The following is a 22,816-nucleotide window of genomic DNA, read 5'->3' on the forward strand; positions in this document are numbered from 1 at the left end:
AAAATTTTTAACTTGGGCGCAGACACGTTTGAGGCGAATAGCGCGTGTTTTCGCGGCAAAAGAGCCGCCCATATAGCGTCATTCGCATCGCCCCACGCGAGGACCCGTCTAATCGCGTCTTTGCATTGACTTTGTATGTAATCTACTCGCGCAAATCGTTGAACTTGCGTCTGGTGTAAACCCACAGTAAGTGACGTCACGTGGAATGACTTCGGGAGCATTTTGAACTTAATTTGGCTTGTCATGTTAATTTGAACTATTCAGCTTGCTGTTCTGTGTTATTGTTTAGTTGAATAACTTGCCTTTCCAGATTAAATGTCTGTTCTTCGGCTTGGATTTTGTGAAATCATTTTCTAAATAATTGCGGCGTATAGTCCACTGCGACTTAGATGTTTTTTCCACTTCAAAACGCATTTTTGACCGATGCGACTTACACTCCGATGCGACTTATAGTATGGAAAATACGATGACTAAAATTACTGAAGTAGCCAAACCTATATTTTAAAAGTGGTAATATAATAGAGAAATCCAGACAATTGAAGAGATGAAAGTTTCAAGTTAAACTAAAACTAGATTATGCATGCAAGATCACTGACTGTCATCATAAGGAATATGAGACAAACCGAAAGGATCCATTCAAAGGAAAATGCTTGATCCAAGTTTCTTGTTTCCATTTGCCTGTTTTGTCATTTGGTCTCATTAAAAAGTTAGAACCATTGTAGAAATTTTGCACGCATGCACACACACACGTACGCACACACAGTGAACCATAACCATTTAAATTTTCAGATAAAATTAAAGATTGGTTATTTACCCAAAAATATTTTCTAGTGAATATTTGTAAAATGACAGATAACAATACAATGAAATAGGACAACACAGGTTTGCTGCTTCAAATGGGCCCTTAATATTCAAAATCCAATTTTACAAGATGTTTGGAAATTAGTTTATTCGCACGTTGTAGCAATAATGTGGCTAAAGATACTATTGCCCCAGACTGTATTCATAAGAATCAGATCTGTTTTTAACCAAAAGCAGTAGCTCATTTGCATTTAAAGGTACACATGAAAACAGCGCTTTTTGCTCCCGCCCAAATAGGAGCATTTTGGACATGCTATATAATAAATGATCTGTAGGGTATCTTGAGCTAAAACTTCACAGACACATATATTACATCTTGTGAAAATTGGCATAATATTTAAAATTAAAATGTCATCTAAAAACAGCATAGGGGTGTGTTGTCCATTTTGGTAAGATTTATATCCATGCATTTGGCAGATGCATTGAATGAACTGCAGGTATACAGATTTTCACTAAGCATGTTCACTGGAAATCAAACTCATGACCCATTAACAAGTGTCGCTAGCACCATACGCTACAAGTTAAGATTCAGGAAGGCATTTACATACTTGGGTGATTCTCACGAAAACTTGGTTTTAAAAATTGCTTAAATTTACTTTTTTTCCCACCAGACATTGAAAAACAAAGTCTGGAGTAAATGGGAACATTAATTTAAAAACTTTTACTTATCATTTAACACTTTTTGTAACATAATTTAAAAAATTAGCCCTTAAAAATCTCATTACCGCAACAGTCAGAAAACATCAACACTGACATATTTTCAAAATGACATGATAAACCTGAAAGAACATAATTTGATTGAGATTCTACACATGCATTTAAAATCAAAGTATTATGCTTCTATTAATGAAATTAACATTTAATAAGCATCTGTTGCGGTAATGATAATCAAAATGTCGTGTAAGCATTCTGACAAGACAATATTTAAAATTAACTGTAAAAAAATGATCTTGCCTGGTAGCCATCTTGAAGTAACTGGTCCATGTGCTTGGTCACTCAAAATCAAACTTTATTAAAATTCTGTATGTGTGCTTAAACTGTTCTCAAAAAGTGTTGCGGAGGATAAGAACATCAGGCATGGACACATCATTTTCCTAATTTTTCTTCATTATTATTATACATGAATATTCAGTAAATATTTTTTCTGTCATCTAAAGTAGTCTAGCAAAACATCCATTTATTTTTTTTCTTAATATTTTTGTGTTAATTTGATTAAGATACAAAAAAACACATGTTCAAACACAGCCGGACACATTGCGGTAATGAGAATTTCAGCCGAAAATGAGATAAAATTTACAATTATAAATTCTTATGTTGAAATCACACATTGTGCAAGGTAGAACACAGTATTGTGTTAATTCTGATGCTTTTTAATGTTACTATATTACACATTTTAAAGCTAAAATCATTAGTGCCGTGGTGTTTCAATGGTTTCGTGAGAATCACCCACTTGCATAGTGATCTGGAGTTACTGTACTGTGCATGAAATATAATCACCCTCCACAAATCATGCGACTGATCAGGCAAACTATTTTGTTTCGCATTTCTTTTCCAGAGATGTTTAATTAAGGATTTATCCTAAGGCATGTATAAAAATGAAAACAACAAACTTGAACATCTACACTTTAAAAATGCAGCATGAAGTTAAAACAATTAGTTTTGCAAGTTTTGACTTATGATAAGTTGGCATAACTTATAAAAAAGTTTTCATTGTTTAACTTAATTTGTTATTATTAAAAAGTATATGTTGATTTTATATCATTTGGACAGTGTACTGTATAAGCTAATATGTAAAACATAAAGGCTGTTCCTGCTATGAATCACTGGAAAATTCCAGTCCAAAAAAGTGAAAAAAGATCGAAGACACTATTAGCCGACCAGTTCGAGTTAACCAATTTCAGTGAAAAAACTATAAAATGTGCCATTTTATGTTTTGATCCTACACCAGACCTCATATGCTTCATCTTAGATGTGATGAGACTTCCTTGTAATACAAAGCAACGTCCCAAATGCAAATACAAACACTCACTTGGAATTCTCTCCCTGTGGTTTAAATTAAGTGCTCAGGGCACATCAGGTTTCTTATTTACCCATTTTTTGATTTGTGTCATATAAACACGAACAGATTAGATAATAGAGAGGAGGGAGTATGGGATTAATTTTGAAGTAGCTCATTAGCACGTGGCTAGCCATGATAATTAGGTTTAGTTTATCCCCATGGCCTCTAGTCATATTGGAGTGTGGCAGCTGTTTTTACAACCCCCTCCTCTCTGCCTGATAAGTGGCTGTCAATCAAACGGGTTTGAGTTTGGGTAACATCTGTGCCTGTGCGCTCCATGGCAACAGTAACCAGTTAACCAAGATTTGAGCACTAACAGAGTCCAAGCTGAAAAACTGGCTTACAAGAACTAAGAATAAATACTCATTACCACATATGAATTAATTAATATTAATAATCAGATACACATTATTGTTTAAATATTTCCTCTGGACTCCTCCAAAATCTCCAAGGTTAATTTAACTGCGAGCACCTTCAGCATCTGTTCTAACATCATCTTTAATGAAACATGATGTTTCTACACTGAATGTTACTGTACATGCAAAACAAAAGAATGCATATTTATATTAGAACAGAATAAAATGAAAGATTCAAATAAATGGAGTCAGACATGAAAAAAATAACAATACATATTCATTACAAAAACTATTATTTCCCAACATTACACAACATTACAACACTATTTCTAACATTAGAACATAGCAGCTTAATGGAAAACGTTTCATTCCCATGAACAAATACAAAATTTGTGTCATTAAAGCATACTTTACAAATGGTTCATCTTCATTACAGTAACTTTTTGTTATTTAAATCCTTATTCAAATTATCTAAGAACCTTAATGAGATCCAGAGTGATCCGATTCCTCTGAAGATCCACATTTTTGACCAGTACCTCCACCCGTTCACCTGGACCAAGGGCTAGACTGCGTCTCCTCTGGTCAGCAGGAAGTTTATCAGGAGTGATGTAACGCTTCGGGATGAGACCAGATCGTCCAACTCCAATGTCCACGAAGGCTCCGAATAACGCCGTGTTTGTTACACGACCTGTTAGCACCATCCCCTCATACAGGTCACTCATAGACACGACTTCTCGCTTAAAGTCCGCCTGCTCGAAATCTACATAGACGAATGGAAATGGAAAAAAGAATGAATGTTTCAACAGATTTCGCCTTTTTCCAATGAGCGAGACTCACATCCTGACTTCCTTCTACTACGACACAGTACTGGATATTAGAAACTTCTCATCCAACCGATCCAAGACCTCTAAAGTTAGAAATCAGAGACAAGCCTTGGTTAAAGGTATAAACCAAACTGAATTACCAGGCCTCTCAAACCTCTTCCTTCTCCATGTCTGTTTTTTGAGAGATTTTTTTGGGAGGTGCTTTTTACATAAACACGATCTCTCAGCAGGCTCTGCAGTCCAGGAAACATTCATCTCTGATTATTCTTATCCGGGACACCTTACCTTAAGAGCACAGCTCACATGGCATTTATTTATACAGCTGGCTACAGAACATGACTCCAAGGGAAGTGAGCCTACTGCCCACTGATGAGAAAGCTAGTGTCCTATCTAGTGCACAACACCCTGACCCACTCCAAGTGACATTTCATCCCTTAAAATGCCCTGCCAACAGTCTTGATCTAGAAAACTAGAAAACCTAGAAAACTGATGATCAAAGTGTTTTGCGACATAAGACATGCACTTCAGTCAACTTTTTCTTTTACACTCGACTAACTAACCACATAACATTTTCAGATTGAATTATGCCTACAATATCTACAAAAAGCCTTTTCTTCTCTAAAAGAGTTTCATTGTTAATTCGACTTTAACGAACAGTGCAATCATCATCTTTCCAAGTTTGGAAAATAAGACACCATCCCGTTCCCAAAGAAAACCTTCCCTCCGCATATAATGAACTCTGTTCCCCAATCCTTAAAACACGTTAAGGCATTCGTCTTAATTACGATCCTGTCATCTTTAATGAAACATAACATTTACTATCAACACCCGCAGAAGAAAAACAATATCTTCTCAGATGTCTGAACGTAACATTAAAACCAGAAGAGGCGTTTGTTGTTCGGTAGTTTTTATTCACTCCGAGAGAGTCGCTGGGGGATTTTAGGGCTGGGATCAAGACTGTTCTGCTTTGATTTTTAAAGCAGATTTCTCTCTCATTAATGATATATCTGTCGGCAGGTCTGCTTCAATAACGCGGGTCTTCCCCCGGTTTACGCGGCAAGACTTCAAAAACCTGGAGCGCCGCCCAGTCATCTCACAGACAAGAGACGGACTCAAGGGAGACAGGAGGGGAATCATTAGAAGGGAGGGAGAGAAAGAAAAAACAAGAAAGAGGAAAAGATGCCAGCATTGTCTCAGATCTGTGTGTGTGCACATGTATTGGTTTTTGCTATGTTTAGTTGGTATTAGACACTTATGCTGCGTACACACCAAACGCAAAGCATCGCGTTCCTCACTGTATATTCAAGTGTCGTGTGAATTTTTCGCTTGTGTTGAATATTTTCAACTTGCGCGAAGATGAGTTTGAGGCGAATAGCACGTGTTTTCACAGCAATTGTGCTGCCCAATTTGCATCATTCGCATCGCCCCGTGCAAGTTCATATTCGCATCTTTGCATTGATTTTGTATGTAATCTACCCTCCAAATCTTTAAATGCGTGTTTGGTGTGTACGCCCTATTAGTTGGTATTAACCTCAAAGTGTAGTAGAGTATTACATTTACATTCTTACACGTTACAAAAAGTTGGTTAAACTTAAAAAAGTAAGTTACCTGGTTGCCTTAAAATTTTGAGTTAATCCAACTTAAGTCAACTTAAGTTGTGTAAGACACAACAATATGTTTTGAGCTAACCAATATTTTTTATAGTGAGACTTTGTAGTTTTTTCCAACCTTCATAATTTATTTTTAAGACACTTAAAATAGGTTGAATGACATGCCTACCATAGACTGACGGGGTCTGTATGGCTTTTACTTGTACTTTTAAACTTGGGGTTTCGGGTAGTAACCGGAGCACAAAAAAAACTACAAAAATCTGCTTTACGGCATATGTCACTTCCTCCACTTCCTCAAATTCGGACGTTTGAGCGCAATTATTTATTTTCCTGATGTTTTTGTCATGGCCGAAGCAGCAACTAAGAAAAAGAAACACAAGGTTTTTGGGAGGAGACCAGAACGAGAAAACGGGAGAATGACAGAATAAAAGGAAGGATGAGGATCAATATTGGGCCAGCGTTCGCTCACTGGTGTGAACTAAAGGAGGAGGAGGGGTTCCTGACCGATGCTGACTTGGCCATCATGCTTTTGGACTAGTAAGTAATGTTATATTGCTTGCATATATAAGTCCTGTCTGGTGCCTGAACACTATTTTTTTACGTGAATTTTACTGGAGGCTACTTGGAGAGTGTAGAGAGAGACTTATTTCACTGACACTATGGTGCAGTGGTAGCGTCATGGAGCTACGACACGGGCGATCCGGGTTTGATTCCCCTTTATGGCAATAATTTTTAATATAAACTTTAACCAAGCGACCACCGTTACAACTGGCTTGTAAACATGAGCTACGCGATCTTTTGGCATTTGAAAAAAAATAAAACCCATGAAATTATATTCATATGACATGCTGAAAGGCACACTTTGTGACCTAAAGAGGTCTTCTTTTCCTTTGCGACAGTGCTGCGGTGCTTGTGGCCTCTAGGGGCACTAGACGTGAAAAAATACATGTCTAGCACCCCCTAGTGGCCAAAAAGTTCTGCGGTGTGCCTTTAAGTTGAATTAACTTAAGATTTTGAGGCAACCAGGTAACTTACTTTTTTAAGTTGAATATTCTATTACTCGAATATGAGTTGATAATAAGAGATGTCAAAAGATTAATCGCGATTAATTGCATACAAAATAAAAGTTTTTGTTTGCATAATATATTTCTGTGTTTATTGTGTGAAATTATTATGTATATATAATTACACACACACACATATACATTTAAGAAAAAATGTTTATGTATAATTTTTAAATAAAAAAATATATTTACACACATGTAAATGTTTCTTAAGTACATACATGCATGTGTTTGTATTTATATTTGCAAAATAATTACACACAGTGCATGAATACACATATATTATGCAAAAAAAAAAATTATTTTGTATGCGATTAATCGAGATTAATTTTCTGACAGCACTATTGATAATATATGACAAGTTTCTTAAATGTTCTTTGTTTGTTTAGTTCTTTTCTATTTTAAGTGAAAAGCATTTAAATAATCAAAGTCCCTCCTTAAATTTCTGTAACCAAATACTAAGAATAAGCTGTGTGGCAATGTGGATACATCACTAATCGATTCTTACCCTGCCGAATATCAAATCCAGGTGGCTGGGTGAGTCCATCCACTATAAGTTGTAGAGTCTCAGGTGTGGTGTTCAGAGATTTGGCCAGGACATCTAGACCATTGCTCTCAACACTGCTCTTAACACTGTCCCTGAGTTCAGCACTGCCCATCTGATCCAAACTGCCTCCAATTTGAGATAAGAACCTGAATTAAGAGAGAAAGAACTATAAAGTGCAATCCTGACAAGTGAAAAAATAAATGAAAAAGGTGCATTTGATTAGCATGGGCGGCTTGTTCATATGAAACCTCATTGTGGCTTTTGAAAGCTTATCCTATCCAGCAACACACACACACACACACACACACACACACACACACACGCACACACACGATTCAGATGCCGTGGTAAGGTAGGGAGGTCTGCTGAGGTCCATGGGAGGTGGTGTCTTAATGAATGGCTTTTTAATAGCCATTCCCAGAGCCCGGTACACGTGGAGGAACTCCCCCAATGCCGGTGAGGAGTCTTAAGGCCGACACACAGAGCAGATGAGAGGTGAGGAGGGAAGGGAGGTGAGACTAATTATGTCCTAAATCTTCATTTCTAGAGTCCCAGAGATGAAGAGACTGTCTCCCTTCATAAATCTAACTGCTTTGCAAATATCATACGTTAGAGGAGAGAGTTAGTGCTGCTGAGGTTTAAGCAATGAACCAAGAACTCTCTTACAGATCAAACACATTCAGACAGGGTCAATTATTTGGCAAAAGCCATAAGCTCTGGCTCAGGATGAGTCTATATATTCATGAACAGTGATGAAGCAGTGAAGACTTCAGCCTTTATCCTTGTGTTTTTTACAGGGAGGCTGTCACATTTAAAAATAATAATGACTAGACAATGTAAATTAAATTCAAATGGTGATTTTAAGTTAAAGTCGCCACGAAACGGAAGTATCAATTGCCTAATTTTCCCCGTGGTGACGTGTATCTGAGTAAAACCGGCCTCTGAAATGAAATAAGGCAGGGCTGGATTTCAATTTGTCCATCGAGATCTGATTGGATCATTTACAGTTGGGTCGTGTTGCTAATTGCTAATCGCAGCGATATTCTCCCGGACCCCGCCCATCTGCCATACATTATGACCGGAAGTAAAGAGAGATTGTTTTTAGGAAAGGAGGAGATTTGCATTTTTGATTAAAGATTATGAGGGCACATGAATTTATAAAAAATAATGAAGCTCACAGATAAATCATTTGTAAAAAATACCACAATATTACAAAACAAATTACAGTTTTTTATTTTACTTTCATTGCGACTTTAATATCCATTGATATGGAATTAATATAGATAATCTATGCCCTTCCCTTAACCAAACCCCTATTCTTAACTAGCAGAAAAAAAATTCAAATTTAAAATAAATATAATTTAGTTTGTTGAATAACACACACACACACACACACACACACACACACACACACACACACACACACACACGCATATTTGGGCTGCAAAATATATTAATATTATAGAAACGCAAATACGCATACTGCAATGTTTTGAAATTAGGCCCCCAGAGCAATGTTTGTAACCGTGGCATTGCACCTTGGGTGTGCATTATTTTCTTATAATTCAATGGCCCGTCGTCAATTATTCCTTACATAACTTATCAAAAGTTAAAGTTTTAGGTGATTTTAAATAGAGTGCTGATTTTTGTAGGCAAAACCAAAAGGTAGTTAGCATTTTAGCACTTCCGATTCAATCTTCCCAAAGTCAATGTTTTTTTTAATTGCTAAACACCTTAAAGAGTAACTAAACCCTAAACCAACTTTTTTTTTTAGTTAATGATTTGTTAGAATGATGCTTTATTAGTGCTGTTCATTGATTTTAGTACGTTTTTGACATTTGGATATAAAGTGTTTCAATACTACAATATATGGTGTAAAAACGTCTGAGTGCTGCCCTCTTCAGGTTGAACGGTGGCTACTGCAGTTGAATTTTCCTATTGGATGTTGGGTCCAAAAAATAACTCTTGACTAAGCAGGTTCAAGCTTACCACACCCTCGTTACGATCTCACCACACACTTGGTACGAGCTTAGTTCGTCCCCTCTATCTCCGTTGGGATCTGCCCACTTTCTTGCATTTTTCAAATATTGCCAGTGGGTGGAGTCAGGCTCTCTGACCAGGGGTTTAGTTACGCTTTAAATAAGATCTTTGGTTAACACAAGCCTAAGATATTTCACGTTTTATTCTAGAACACACACTCACTTGTGACTTTTTAAAGCTTTTACATGTCTTAAAATGTGTGGTTGCTAACAAGTTGCTATACTGCTTGTAGCCTAACATTAGCTTTTTAATTCTAGTAAACGCAAAACGTGTAAGTGTCATAAACTTTTGTTAAACACAGAGCTTTTTTTTGCAATAATCCAAAAGTCTATGGGAAAAATGAATGGGCTTTTTGGCCAGGGAACCAGTGTCCCGCTAACTTTCCGGGTTGGCCAACCAAAATACGTCATTCCTGCAGCACTCTAAAGCAAGAGACTGGCGAAGCTTTCCCGAAATAATGTAAAACATGTATGCTGGCAACGGGTCACAGTGGTAAGCTTATAATAATGATTCATAATTTGAGTGGCTGCGGGTTTTTTTTTAACAGAAAAAAGCTAAAAAAGTCATTCATCTTTGTGTGATTACGTCACGTCCGTAAACAGAAAAAAGAGGAACCGGCTACTTCATCACATCCATGGGATGTATGGGGACGATACTTGTTTATGCACTATTAGCTTGTTTATAGATGGTGACATTTCATCTATAATGTTTTATGAGACAATCATCTGGGTAACATTATGTAAATGTAAATTTATTACGTTCTTACATCTAGGGCAGTGGTTCCCAAACTTTTTCAGCGTGCAGCCCCCCTTGTGTACGGTGCATTCCTTTGCGGCCCCCCAAAGAAAATTTGTGACAAAAAACTGTTCTAAAACTCAACATTTTAATAAAAAACATTAAATTATACAAAAAAGTAGTGCTTTTGGATAGTAGCCTTATTTTTTTAGGTTTAATTACACAGAACTCATGATAAATTAATGTATTTCATAAAATGTCATAAAACTGGGGCCCCCCTGGCACCATCTTGCGTCCCCCAGTTTGAAAACCACTGATCTAGGGAATCATCTATTGTTTTTAAAACAATAAAAGCTCAGACTGCATAGAGTCCCCAGTTAAAAAGGAAACGTGACAGAGCTCGAGTTTATATTAAAGTCTGAAGGGATTAAATACTGAGATTTTCCTCTGAACAGGTAAGGCATATATGTTGAAACATTAATGCTGAAGCATTTACGTTGTCATTAACGGTGCATTCACACGGGGCATAAGCATTAGGGGCTGGACACACCAAAGCTTTTACGCTCGCGGCCGGCGCATGTTTTCAATAGTTTCCAATGGAAGCTCTGCGTTTTTCAAAGAAGCCAGCAGCTAGCGGTTTTCTTCCGCGCTGAAAATCGGCGCTCAGCGGTTTTTCCGCACTCAGCACAGAGCGTCGAGAGTTGAAAAATTTTCAACTTTGGAAGAAAAGCTTCGCTCGTCAATGTCAGTTCTCACGCGGCCATCCAATCACAGTGGAGGAGGGGCAAGTATCACAGCAACCATCCGTCTCACAGCTGACGTATCAGAGCTACCAAAGCGCTGAAAAACAGCTGGCATTCGCCACCCTCCAGGTGTTTTCAGCCACGTTTAAAAGTTTTGGTGTACACAACCCCTTAATGCTTCGTTTCACTTTTAATGGGTGACGTCATGCATTGCCAAACTGAATTGTGGATCCGTTGGTGCCGCGTCAGTGGCGTTGCTTGTGGCAGAAGTTGAACATTTTGCAACTTTTCGTCAGATCACCTTATGCAAAACCTAGGCAGAGCCAGCCAATTACGTTTATGGAAGACCAGAGCATAGGTTGCAGCCACTGTGATTGGCTGTTGGCTACGCTTCAGACAAGCCTTCCGTCAAGCGTTAACACTTTCGCCCCGTGTGAATGTACCGTTAGTCAGAACAAATGCTGCAGATATATTACTTGTTCAGATGACAGTTTTGGATGTATAATGACAAATCCGCTTTGCTCCGGTGATCACAGACATCAGATTTATCCACGCAGAATAAAGGGGCAAAGCACAACGCACATACAGAAAATCACTCCATGAATAACAGAAATTGTATAGTTCAAACGGAGATGGCGATAGAAAGGCCAAACCTACGGATTGCAGATTTAAACCATTACAGTTTAAAATATTATATATCGCTATTGCACAAAATAATGCCCATATAATTTTAAAGCCTCAATCTGTAACTTTAGTTGGCATCTCTGTTTAAAATAAAATTGCAGGTTGGTTTACAGTCAAATGATGCAAACTGACAAATGACTTCATACCCAAATCATACCTGACAGCTTAACTTATAAATCATTATTATAAGCTTACCTTTGTGAATAAGGGTAAGGTAAGGAGAGTTTTCAATGCACTTCATACACTTATATTTTAACCTCAACAGATTTCACCTTTAAACTCCCCAAAAATACAGATGACATAAAGCCTTAATACAGTAAATGTCAGAATGTCAAAGTCATTCAGACTCAAATATAAGTGATTATACCTCAAAGTGCCTCAATAAAATCTTGAGGCAAGTTTTCAAATACTTCAAAAAGGCGATTTAACCTATACAAGGACATATATTATGTCCTGGAGTGTGCAACAAGCCTGTAGAAGGGACAGAGCGATAGGTCAAAAACTGTCCAGAGGTGGCTGAGGAATGCTGGGGTCCAGGGTATTACTGGAATGTAAGTTTTGGCAAGGGGTGGAGGCGGACCTGCTGAGCCAACTTGCTGATAGATGGTCGTCGCCGTGACAGCCTGACGCCAGCAAGCGAGAGCAGCTGTCCTCTGTGTGACTGACAGGGCAGGTGGGCTCAAGCTCCACCCATTTCCTGCTGCAGACAGGGGGCTTGACAGAAACATCGCAATGCAAATCAACTCACACTCACTCTTTTGTATGTACACAGATAATTCGGCACTGTCCCAAGATTGCAGAATGATGCACAGACATTTGGATCATTGTTTCTCCCTGACTCACCCTCCTGAAAAAGTGTACACTTGACAGGAGGGATGCTGATGGGTAATGTGTAACTCTAAACTATCTGTGTGTACAAACACTGCTGCAGCTGTGGCTGTACATGCCTGTAGCCTTATCTATTTACACAGATCCACGTCAACAGCTCAGCAGTGACATGCAAGATTGCTCTTACATTGATTCTTTAATATGTACTCATCCATAGGTATAGTAAAAATTAGAGATGCACCAATTTAAAAAAAATCAGGGTGATACCGATAGCAAACTATTCGGACTGATATCTGCAGATAATGATAGTTTGGTGGTTATATTAACTTGCATTAACTAAATTGTAAAGATACATTTTCTGATTGTTATTCATCCATATATTGACCATTAATATTGAATATTAAACTATAATATAAAACTAGTAATGTTTCATTACATTTTCTATACACAGAGCTCAAATTCATTGCGTTTTCCTGTCCTCTTTTGATTGACAGGATATATTGGTCATGACTATCAGCTGTTTATAAACTATTGCTTAAAAAATTGCTTTTATTGGCTGTTACCGATGTTTGGCTGATATATCGATGCATCTCTAGTAGAAATTATTAATAGTCACGCAAATGCAAACTAAACTTAACATATCCAAGGCTTTGCATAAAATATTACACTTGCAGGATTTTGACTTCAGGATTTAATTCCAAGATTTTACTTCTGGAGGTGTTCCAAGATCAATTTCACACTTCTGGGTTTTTGACTTCCGGATTTGCCCATCGGAGGGTAAATGTTTTTTCGGTCACAGCAATACCAGAATCTAAGAAGATTGGTATTTATCTTCATATTATTAATGTTAAAGGAATATTCCATTTTCTTAAAAGAAAAATCCAGATAATTTACTCACCACCATGTCATCCAAAATGTTGATGTCTTTCTTTGTTCAGTCGAGAAGAAATTATGTTTTTTGAGGAAAACATTGCAGGATTTTCTCATTATAATGGACTTTAAAGGACCCCAACAATTAACACTTAACTCAACACGTAAACGTTTTTTCAACAGAGTTTCAAAGGACTATAAACAATCCCAAACGAGGCATAAGTTTCTTATCTAGCAAAACGATTGTCATTTTTGACAAGAAAAATAACAAATATACACTTTTAAAGCACAACTTCTCGTCTAGATCTGGTCGTGATGCGCCAGGTGACCCCAAGCAATACGTCATGACGTCAAGAGGTCACAGAAGACGAACGCGAAACTCCGCCCCAGTCTTTACAAGTGTGTTGAAAGAGGAACGTTCCTACATTGTTGTATGTCAACTGATACTAATTAATGTCTTTGTGTCAGATCATTGTTTACAATGGTCCGCAAATGTGAGTTTTATATATGTAACACGTGACCTCCCTACGTCACTACGCATTTCCGTTAGGTCGCGCTGGACCGGATCTAGACGAAAAGTTGTGGTTTAAAAGAGTCTTTATTTTTCTTGTCAAAAATGACAATCGTTTCGCTAGATAAGACCCTTATGCCTCGTTTGGGATTGTTTATAGTCCTTTGAAATTCTGTTGAAAAAAACTGTTACGTGTTGAGTTAAGTGTTAATTGTTGGTGTCTATTAAAGTCCATTAAAATGAGAAAATTCCTGCAATGTTTTTCTCAAAAAACAAATTTCTTCTCGACTGAACAAAGAAAGACATCAACATTTTGGATGACATGGTGGTGAGTAAATTATCTGGATTTTTCTTTTAAGAAAATGGAATATTCCTTTAACATGATTGTCACCTGTGCAAACCGAACAGATTAATATTTATACGATTATTAATAATGCAGGCCAGTGTTAAGGTGCGGTCACTCTGCACTTTTCCTTCCATTGACTTTCATTCATACGAATGCGTCAGACCAGAAATGCAAGCTTGTGCGAAAGGTTTCGCATTTCGTTTGAGGTAAATTCAAGTGCAACAATACTTATATATTATATATTATTGTGTGTATTTTGTTTAATAATAAAAGCAACCATAACTGTGCAAGCATGTCCGAATCCATGTGTGAATAAAAAACAACAGTTTATCATATTACATCCGATTGCTGCAAGGATCTGTGCATAAACATTTTGCATGCTAAAAGTCTAGTTTGACCTTGGCATAAGTTAGACCACCTAGCAGGCAGAGATGGGATAAAGTCATTGTTTTGCAAGTCACAAGTAAATCTCGAGTCTTTGCATTCAAGTCTCAAGTCAAGTTGAAAGTCATCAACTTAAAGCTTCAAGGCTTAAACAAGTCATTAGTGCGCTTTGCCCATATTAGTGTATTAGTATTAATAATCATATTAAATGATATAACAACATAACAAGTGACATGAGCTTGACTGTATATGATTGCCGTAAAAATATATTCTTAAATATATGTAAATAAATGTTAGTGTTGTTGAATGTTGTATGTTAAATGTTAAGTTTATAATGTGCAGCTGATCACTAAATTTAGGGGCTATCCGCTGCAGACTGGATTTACAAGACTTCAAAATTATGTGAACCCCTAGGAATTAGTTTTTTTTTTGTACAGTAATTTGCTATAAAAATGTAATTTGATCCTCATCTAGTTCACAACAATAGACAAACACAATGTGCACAAGCTGACAACACACATATAATTCTAGTTTCTTGTGTCTTTTTTGAAAAAAATCTAGATACACTACACTGTAAAAAAAGTCTGTATTTTTATGGGAAATAGTGTGTATATTTTACAGTTTCTTTCTGTTTTTGTGGAAAACAGTATTGTTTTGATAATAGTACAGAAATGTACTGTGGAATTAGATTTGTAATATAAAATTACAGGAAAAAACTGTTAATGTAAATAATCATGATTTTCCGTTTTTTCAAAGAAAATGTCCTTTATTTCATAGAAAATGTCCTTTATTTCATATGAAAACACTGTTAAAATACAGGGGCCCAAAACATATTTTATTTACAGTTTGGGGAAATTAATTTTACAATGTTTTCTCTGTTTTTTTACATGACAGAAAACGTGTGTTCAAATCACAAGAATATACTGTTTAATAAAATGTGTAACATGATTTTACAAAGAAATTCTGTATAAATGTACTACACAAAATATCAGTTTTTAAACAGATTCCAAATGATTTTAACAAAGTAATCATAAAAATACAGTTTCAATTATGAAAAATTAACTGTAAAGTGAAGTTTACTCATTTGTTAATTTTACTTTTGGAAATAAGGCACAAGACCTTCATGACTATTGATTTGAGGGCAACTTGATGATAGTCATTTAGGCAAGACGGTTTATTGTTATTGGGTATATTATACATAACTTTGCTATAAGGTTGTTTTTCTTCCTCTGCTTTTCTCTTTTTCTCTTCAGCTAGGGTAAGGAACCATTTTGATGCCATAGTTTACTTAAGCCTACCACCGCAACATCACTAAAATAAGTCTTGTTTTTATCTTTATTGAAAGTAACATGAACATTACGTTGCTATACGATACTACATTACCCATAATCCCAAACGTTTCATTTCAAAGCATGCGCAATGAGACGTATTTGACGCACCTCTGCAAGCGCGTCATTAACATTATGCAAATGAGCCCACTCTGCTCCTATTTTGTAATGTTTTCTGTCTTTATTTATACTGATGTTTTGTATTTATTGTCACTTTACTGTCGATTTTGGTGTGGAGAGTTTATCCTGCTATTAAATCCCTGTATTTTTTTCACTCACCGTCTTTGTGATGCTTATGTTAATCAGTAAGCTCCCTGAGCATGCAGCGTGTGTACGCGCTTAGACCATAGCAGACATAGACATATGTTCGGAAGGTCTTGGCTTGTTCTGAAAGCTAGCCAATCGCCTGTGCTTCCTGATTGGATGAGGTTGATTTTAGTGTTTTGCATGTAGTTTAAAAGCAAGTATTATTACAAGTAAATTTCATTAATGAAACATGAAATGGCTGCATTACAGCAGCGTTTATCCGTATTTATAGTTTTTTTATTGTTTTATACAAGTAAATATCATTAATTAAACATGAAAAGGCTGCATTGTCGCCGCGTTTACCCGTATTTATAGGTGTTTTGACTGTTTTTATACAAGTAAATATCATTCATTACACATTTAAAGGCTGTACAAATACACAAAAAAACTGTTTTTGTACATTCGTTATTATACAGTCAAAATCTGTATTTTTACGTCACAGTTTTTCCCTGTTATTTGAAAGTAATTTTCTGGCGCCCCTGCTGCCAGAAAATAACCGTTTTTTTACGAGATTTTTTTTTACAGTGTAATTTGGGCAAAGAGCACTAATGACTTAAGACTTGAAACTTTAAGTTAATGACTTGCAACTTAACTTGGACTTGCCTGTCTTGACTGAATAGTTATTGTCAATTAAAACGTGGAGATGCAGCCCTCAACTGATGTTTATGTTGTCATTTTGTGTATTGGCCACCAGTTGTGTGATTGCAGTACCCGTTTTAGCCACACGTTTTGTGATTGCAATACCAGTTTTGGCCACAATCCTACATACTGTACCTTTAAAGCACATCGCGCTGTAAAAGCGCGAAGGTTGCAGCAGGACTCCCACGATCCGGATGTCGGACAAACAAAAGAAGTGAGGAATATGTTTAACATTTACAAGCAGCGAAATGGTGATGATCGTGACCACTACTCTCATTATTTATACCTGCGTCCTGTATGTCTGCTGGGCGGCGATGGAACAGACAGAGCAGCGCTATCAGGAGCAGAGATGTCAAGCACAACGGGTCAAGTGCACGCTGCAGGACCCCGTCTAGTGTGATAAGGACTCTGATCTGATTATGAAGTCTTTCAGAGTTACAACTTTTGATTCACTGCTGTCAAAGTCGAGTCTCAAGTCTTCTTTAATTATGTTTAGTTGCAAGTCATCAAATTTGGGACTCGAGTAGTTTACCTAAGGCTGTAACCACACTTATAATATTGGGGGAACCAAAACATTCAGAGCTATATGTATGTATAACATAAAATATTAGGGTGGGAGATTTGGCTGTTTCAGATTATTGGGGGGACACGCCCCCCTCAATGTCTATTCTATTGTGGTTACGGTCCTGCCTAGCGATCACGTATTTCCGATTTTTTGGTCTATAGACCCCTTCACAGTTCACATCACAGGCAGTTTCCACTGCGCATGTTGGGGTCAGAAAAGTCATTACAGCAGATTGAGTTGCGCATTATTCAGTATCGTCAAAAATGCCTACTTACGTCGTGGGCTGTGAAAATCGCACCAGGTCTTCCGTTAAGTTTTCGCGATTCATGCAGAATCTCAAAAACAAAAAATATAACATCTGCGGCTGCAAGCAATTAACGTGCAGACTGGGACAATGCAAATATCAAAGAGGCTTGTGTTTGTAGTGCTCACTTCATTTGAGGTAAGTCATCATTTTACAGCCCTGTTAGATTAAATTATAAAGCCTGGATGGTATGAACAGTTTGACCCCATGCTGCGCGCGCACCCGATAGTCATTCAATGTTTACAAACCTTGAAGGGGTCTATTCTGAGTGGTTAAAACTTGATTGCTACAAGGGTCCTAAGAGTAGTGGGTAGGTGCTAGGGTGTTGCTAGATTACATTTCTCGGCCAAAAAAGAAGCCAAAAGCCGTAAACTCTCTTTTCTTTTTTTTAGATATGGCCAAGGTCGCAGACAGTATACATTATGTCTATGGGATTTTTCACCTGTTTGATCATGCACCAAGTGAAAACCATACATCTGATCTCTTAAAAAGCACAGTAATATCACACCATCTCCTGACAAGCTGCACGATTTGAGGTACGATCGGTGTCTTGAGCACAAACAATGAAAGATGAGTTACGTGTCGATGTTTAACACTCAGGGGGTTAGACCCACCAAACACTAGTGTTTGCTGGCCTTAGCAAGCACCACTGATTTGGTTAGCAGTACATATTTCAGTAGTAACCCGAGATGATACAGAAGTTTAATGGCTTTCATGCTCAAACAAGCAACAGTTTTGGAGTAGAACTAGGTCTAGTGAAACAAAAAAATAATCACAGACTCTCTCTGTTGGGTCTTAGAGTTATGAGGTGATGAAAACGCAAAGGGAAACAGACACGCACGTTCGACTGATGAATTCCAGCTTGTCTCGCGGGTCAATGTGGAAGCATCAGTAATTCGACAAGAACTGCAAAACTGAGTCATTCGATTAATGCTGCATGTTCTGAAGGCCAAACTAACACAGACAATCCAGCTGTATTGAAATCAAATTTCACAGCCCACATTCTCTTAAACAGGCGCACGCCTTCTCAATGTCCCGCGTACACCTGCATTTATAGGTTTTCACACTTATACCTGTGCCCAATTTCAACAAATTACTCAAGCGCTCATGCTATCCAAAAGCAACTACATATGGTCCTCCCAAGATTTCCGTGATATTCATAAGGGACACTGTGCCGCTCGCTCTCCAGCTGTCCCTTAGCTGTGCCAGGGTGGGCCGGAGGAGAGAAAAGAGAGGAAGAAAGAGGAAAAGAGAGGAGGGAGCAGAGCTGAACTATGAGTGATTTATGAACAGCTACACAGTAAGTGTGGTGGTGGCGGGTGATTGGCCTAAGGGCTCAGGTTTCTGGAGGGGGTCTCAGCTGGGCTTATGTTTCCCTCTGGTGTGTTAGTGTTTAGGGGGTACCAAGGCTGCCGCTCCATTGGATCGTAGAAAGTGAAGTCTGCCTTATCCTCTGGGCATAATGAAAAGCAGCTCTGCCGAGGAGCAGCGCAGAGGAGACCTTGGTTCCACACAACATAAGCTGCTGGGTGGGCCCACAGATAAAAGCTATCCAGACATAATAAGGGCTGCTTTGCTGTGTGGTCTCCTCAAGTACAATTTTTATCATTGGTAAATGTAAAACATAAAATTGGTGACATTTGATATGAATTCTCAGCTGATTTAGAAATTTCGTTCAGATGGAAAAATCTGACTATGATGGTGCGTTCACATCGTGACAGTATAACCGCAATTACAAGATGACAACTCTGATACATCTTTTCCACAGAAATGCTGCTGTTTTTGTGCACGATGTGGTGCTTGGCCGAGAGATCTGTAAACCACTTTTGACTTAAGAGCCTAGCGATGACAAGACTGCATAACCTGCCCACACATAACACACTGCGGTCTTTGTTTGTGTAAGTTTTGAGGAGATATTTAAACATATACAGTTATTAGATTCAACGTCTTTATGCAATCACATATCACATAAAGAGACTTTTGATGCAATGGCTAGAAAATGAAATCAATTTATATCAATTATATTTGTAAATAAAATCATATTTATCGCTGCGCAACCTGACACGATCTCTTTCTCAAAATTTCTCAAGGAGTGATTTATAATCCTGAAGTAGAAAATATTTCAACTTGGATATTTTGGAGATTATTTACATATCCAGGGAGTGCCTTCGTTCCACGGCTAATACTTAAATTCTATAGATAATCCATCAGGGGGTCTGCGCTGCATTTCGTGAATGCGTATTTGTGTGTGTATGTGTGGGAAGTGATTCCAAGTGGTGGGGCTTAGGATATCAAGTTCATCACATTAGAGCAACATGATCCACCATTACCGTCTGCTGGCCCACGCTTCGCAAAGCGCCCATCGTGCAACAAAATCAATCACAAAATGGAGGAAGACAAGCTGCGTGTTTTCACAGGCAAAATGTGTGACTGATTTAAGCCACCTTCTGTACCGACTACAGTAATACGAACGTACGCACGGACAAAACAGTTACTGATGCGAAAATGTTAAGGAGGGCCGTTTTACAAATTTGATGTAAATATTTCAAATAAAACTCGACTACATCTGTAGTAAATCTGCTCGGATCACTTCACTGAATACAATAGGTACAAAAACCTACTGTAGTAGTACCAGAGGTGTGTTTGTCCCATCGGACCGTATTTAAACTTTGTCAGTGTCAATCAGCAATCGCCCTGTTTTCTTTAGCTATGCACAAGTATGCTCCACTTCAGATCATGTGATACACTGTGCCGTTTTTGGAGAGACGGCGGTTTGTTCGGTGCACACTTTCATAACCAAACTCTTAAAAAATATAGTTTTAAAAAACTGCAATAGTGAATAGACTGTCCCCTCCCTTTTTGGGGAGGGGACAGTAAAAAAAGAGATTCCTGTACTCAATAATATGCGAGAAAAAGCGAACGAGCTGGTGAAATAGAGGACACAAGTGATGAACCCAGTTCAGAAATGGGTTACAGATTGTTGGGAATCTGTCAGGCTTGTCATCATCATTATAAGGTCATCGCTCAGATGTTTCGCTCGCATCATTAGCTTCATGATTTCAGCCCTGCAACATATTTGATCCAATTTATTAGCAATACCCAGAATTCCTCCCAAGCCCCCAAGAAACCCTTGTTTTAAGGCCGCTACATTAGCTGGCCGCTACATTACCATCTCAGCACTGCTGGTGGCCATGTTTAATCAAATCCTGTTACTCCAAGAAAAATATGCCTGGGCTCATGATGACAATTGAGTGGAGCAACATCCATTAGCACAGCATTTGGTAACGATAGAGAATGGTGATAATACAGGAGACTGCAAGGGAGGCTTTTCTGCCTGGTTTAGTCGGAAATGAAGCCTAACGGAGAGAAATAAAAACAAACAGAAGGAGTGTAGAGGAGGGAGGATATGACAGGGTGATTATTCCCCCACTCCATGCCCCTAAGTGGCTTTATTAGACCTATGACCCATGCAGGCGCCTCTGACGACAGATTGGACAGTGAATGGGTGGACGGACGCACACGCACTTACACATGGGTCACACGTGCATATACAGTGGGCTCCAAAAGTCTAAGACCAATAGTGAAAGTGCTTTTATTTTGCATTAGCAATTTGAGCAAAGCTTAAGTGAAAAATTTGAGAAACAGCTTCTACTTTAAGTATTTGGCATTCTCCCTTTTGTTTAAAGAGACACTTTTTTGAAAATATGCTCATTTTCCAGCTCCCCTGGAGTTGAACTTTTGATTTTTGCCATTTTGGAGTCCATTGGGCTGATTTCCGGGTCTGGCGCTACCACTTTTAGCATAGCTTAGCATAATCCATTGAATCTGATTAGACCATTAGCAATCGCGCAAAAAACAACCAAAGAGTTTGGATAAGAAAATAGTCCCCTGCTATTGAAAAATACTAAGGGGACTATTTTCAGGCATAGCGTAATATCATTACGCCTCCTGCAGCCATGTTACGGCAGCAAAGATTATTATGCCAGAATGAGAGTATAGTTCCTAACCATATCTGCCTAGAAAATCGCAACTTTTAATTTTCTGTTGGTCTTAGTACACGATATAACTACAGAAGAGGCAAGTTTTAAATAGGAAAATATCAAAACTCTTTTAGCACGATGCTAATGGTCTAATCAGATTCAATGGATTGTGCTAAGCTATGCTAATAGTGCCACTAGCCAGACCCGGAGATCGGCTGAGTGGATTCCAAAACTGTAAAAATCAAAGAAATGGTTGAGAAAACCAATAAAGAGCTTTGTCTTAGAAAATATATTTTCTTTTAATTAAAAAATCTTTTTTGAGTTTTTTTTAAATCCTAAAACGTTCTGTATTTTCCAACAAAATAGCAATGCATTTCGAAGACCCAACTGCATCTATGCGCATCTAAATGCACAAACATTAACAAAATGACACAAGTAAAGCTTATCTGCATGAGCAGATACACTGTGCTACATCCAATATAACAACAGCACCTCTTGTTTAGTGGAAATGAAAAAAGTAAGGAATAAGCAGTGAATGAATGTCTTTTCCTAAATTACAGTTGCCATTCAGCAATGAATCCTCCGAATTCCACAGCATCAGATTGCTGTGCCCACAGTTCATACTCTTACATTTAAAGAAAAAAGCCTCTTTCACATGCACACACCGATTTCAATTTAACTCGCAGCTGTCATGCACGCAGGCACATCCAAACCACAGGGCATCCGTGCGCACATCTTCTGGAAGCAACAGGCGCAAGTGTCAGATTGGAGTAGTCTAAACAGACTTGAGCAGCACAGCTGCAGGGAGAACTTCATTGACTGCCAGAGAGTCGAGAGCACACGCTGAATGTGCTTTTCATATAAGTGGCAGCAGCTTGCAGCTCGGCCCTTTCGCACACCGAGCAACACAAGAACAGATGCTCCCATTTGATGTAAACACACGCGCACGCTACCGCAAGCCTTAAGCAGATTCAATGATCATCCGCAGTGGTAAAGTAATGCGATAGCTCAATGCCACGCTCTGTTCTCACCTCAAGGCGATACTGTAGGACTCTGGGTGGATGCAGGTTTGGTCCAGTGGGTTAAACTGGTTAGAGATGCTACCAGAGGCCTTGACTTTTCTCTTCTCAACTGTCTGTTTCTGGGGAACATCGAGTTCTTGCTTTCCTCCAGGGGTGTAACTGCATAAACCATAAGTACAAATACAGAGTAAAACATCTGAAATTTAAGAT

At 38.1% G+C, this 22,816-nt stretch overlaps 1 protein-coding gene across 1 annotated transcript in view; it reads right to left on the minus strand.

Moving 5' to 3' along the window:
* Positions 1-3,400: 3,400 nt before the first annotated feature.
* srbd1 (S1 RNA binding domain 1) overlaps positions 3,401-22,816 on the minus strand; it is a 73,260-nt gene continuing 53,844 nt past the window's right edge. Inside the window, exons 19-21 of the mRNA XM_055170283.2 lie at positions 22,616-22,765; positions 7,283-7,467; positions 3,401-4,036 (exon numbers count right to left, since the gene is read on the minus strand). Coding sequence (XP_055026258.2) covers positions 3,744-4,036; positions 7,283-7,467; positions 22,616-22,765 — 628 coding nt within the window. The 3' untranslated portion in view covers positions 3,401-3,743. The remainder of the gene's footprint in view (positions 4,037-7,282; positions 7,468-22,615; positions 22,766-22,816) is intronic.

The sequence above is a fragment of the Misgurnus anguillicaudatus genome, chromosome 11 (assembly GCF_027580225.2).
Source record: "Misgurnus anguillicaudatus chromosome 11, ASM2758022v2, whole genome shotgun sequence".
Lineage (NCBI taxonomy): Eukaryota > Metazoa > Chordata > Actinopteri > Cypriniformes > Cobitidae > Misgurnus > Misgurnus anguillicaudatus.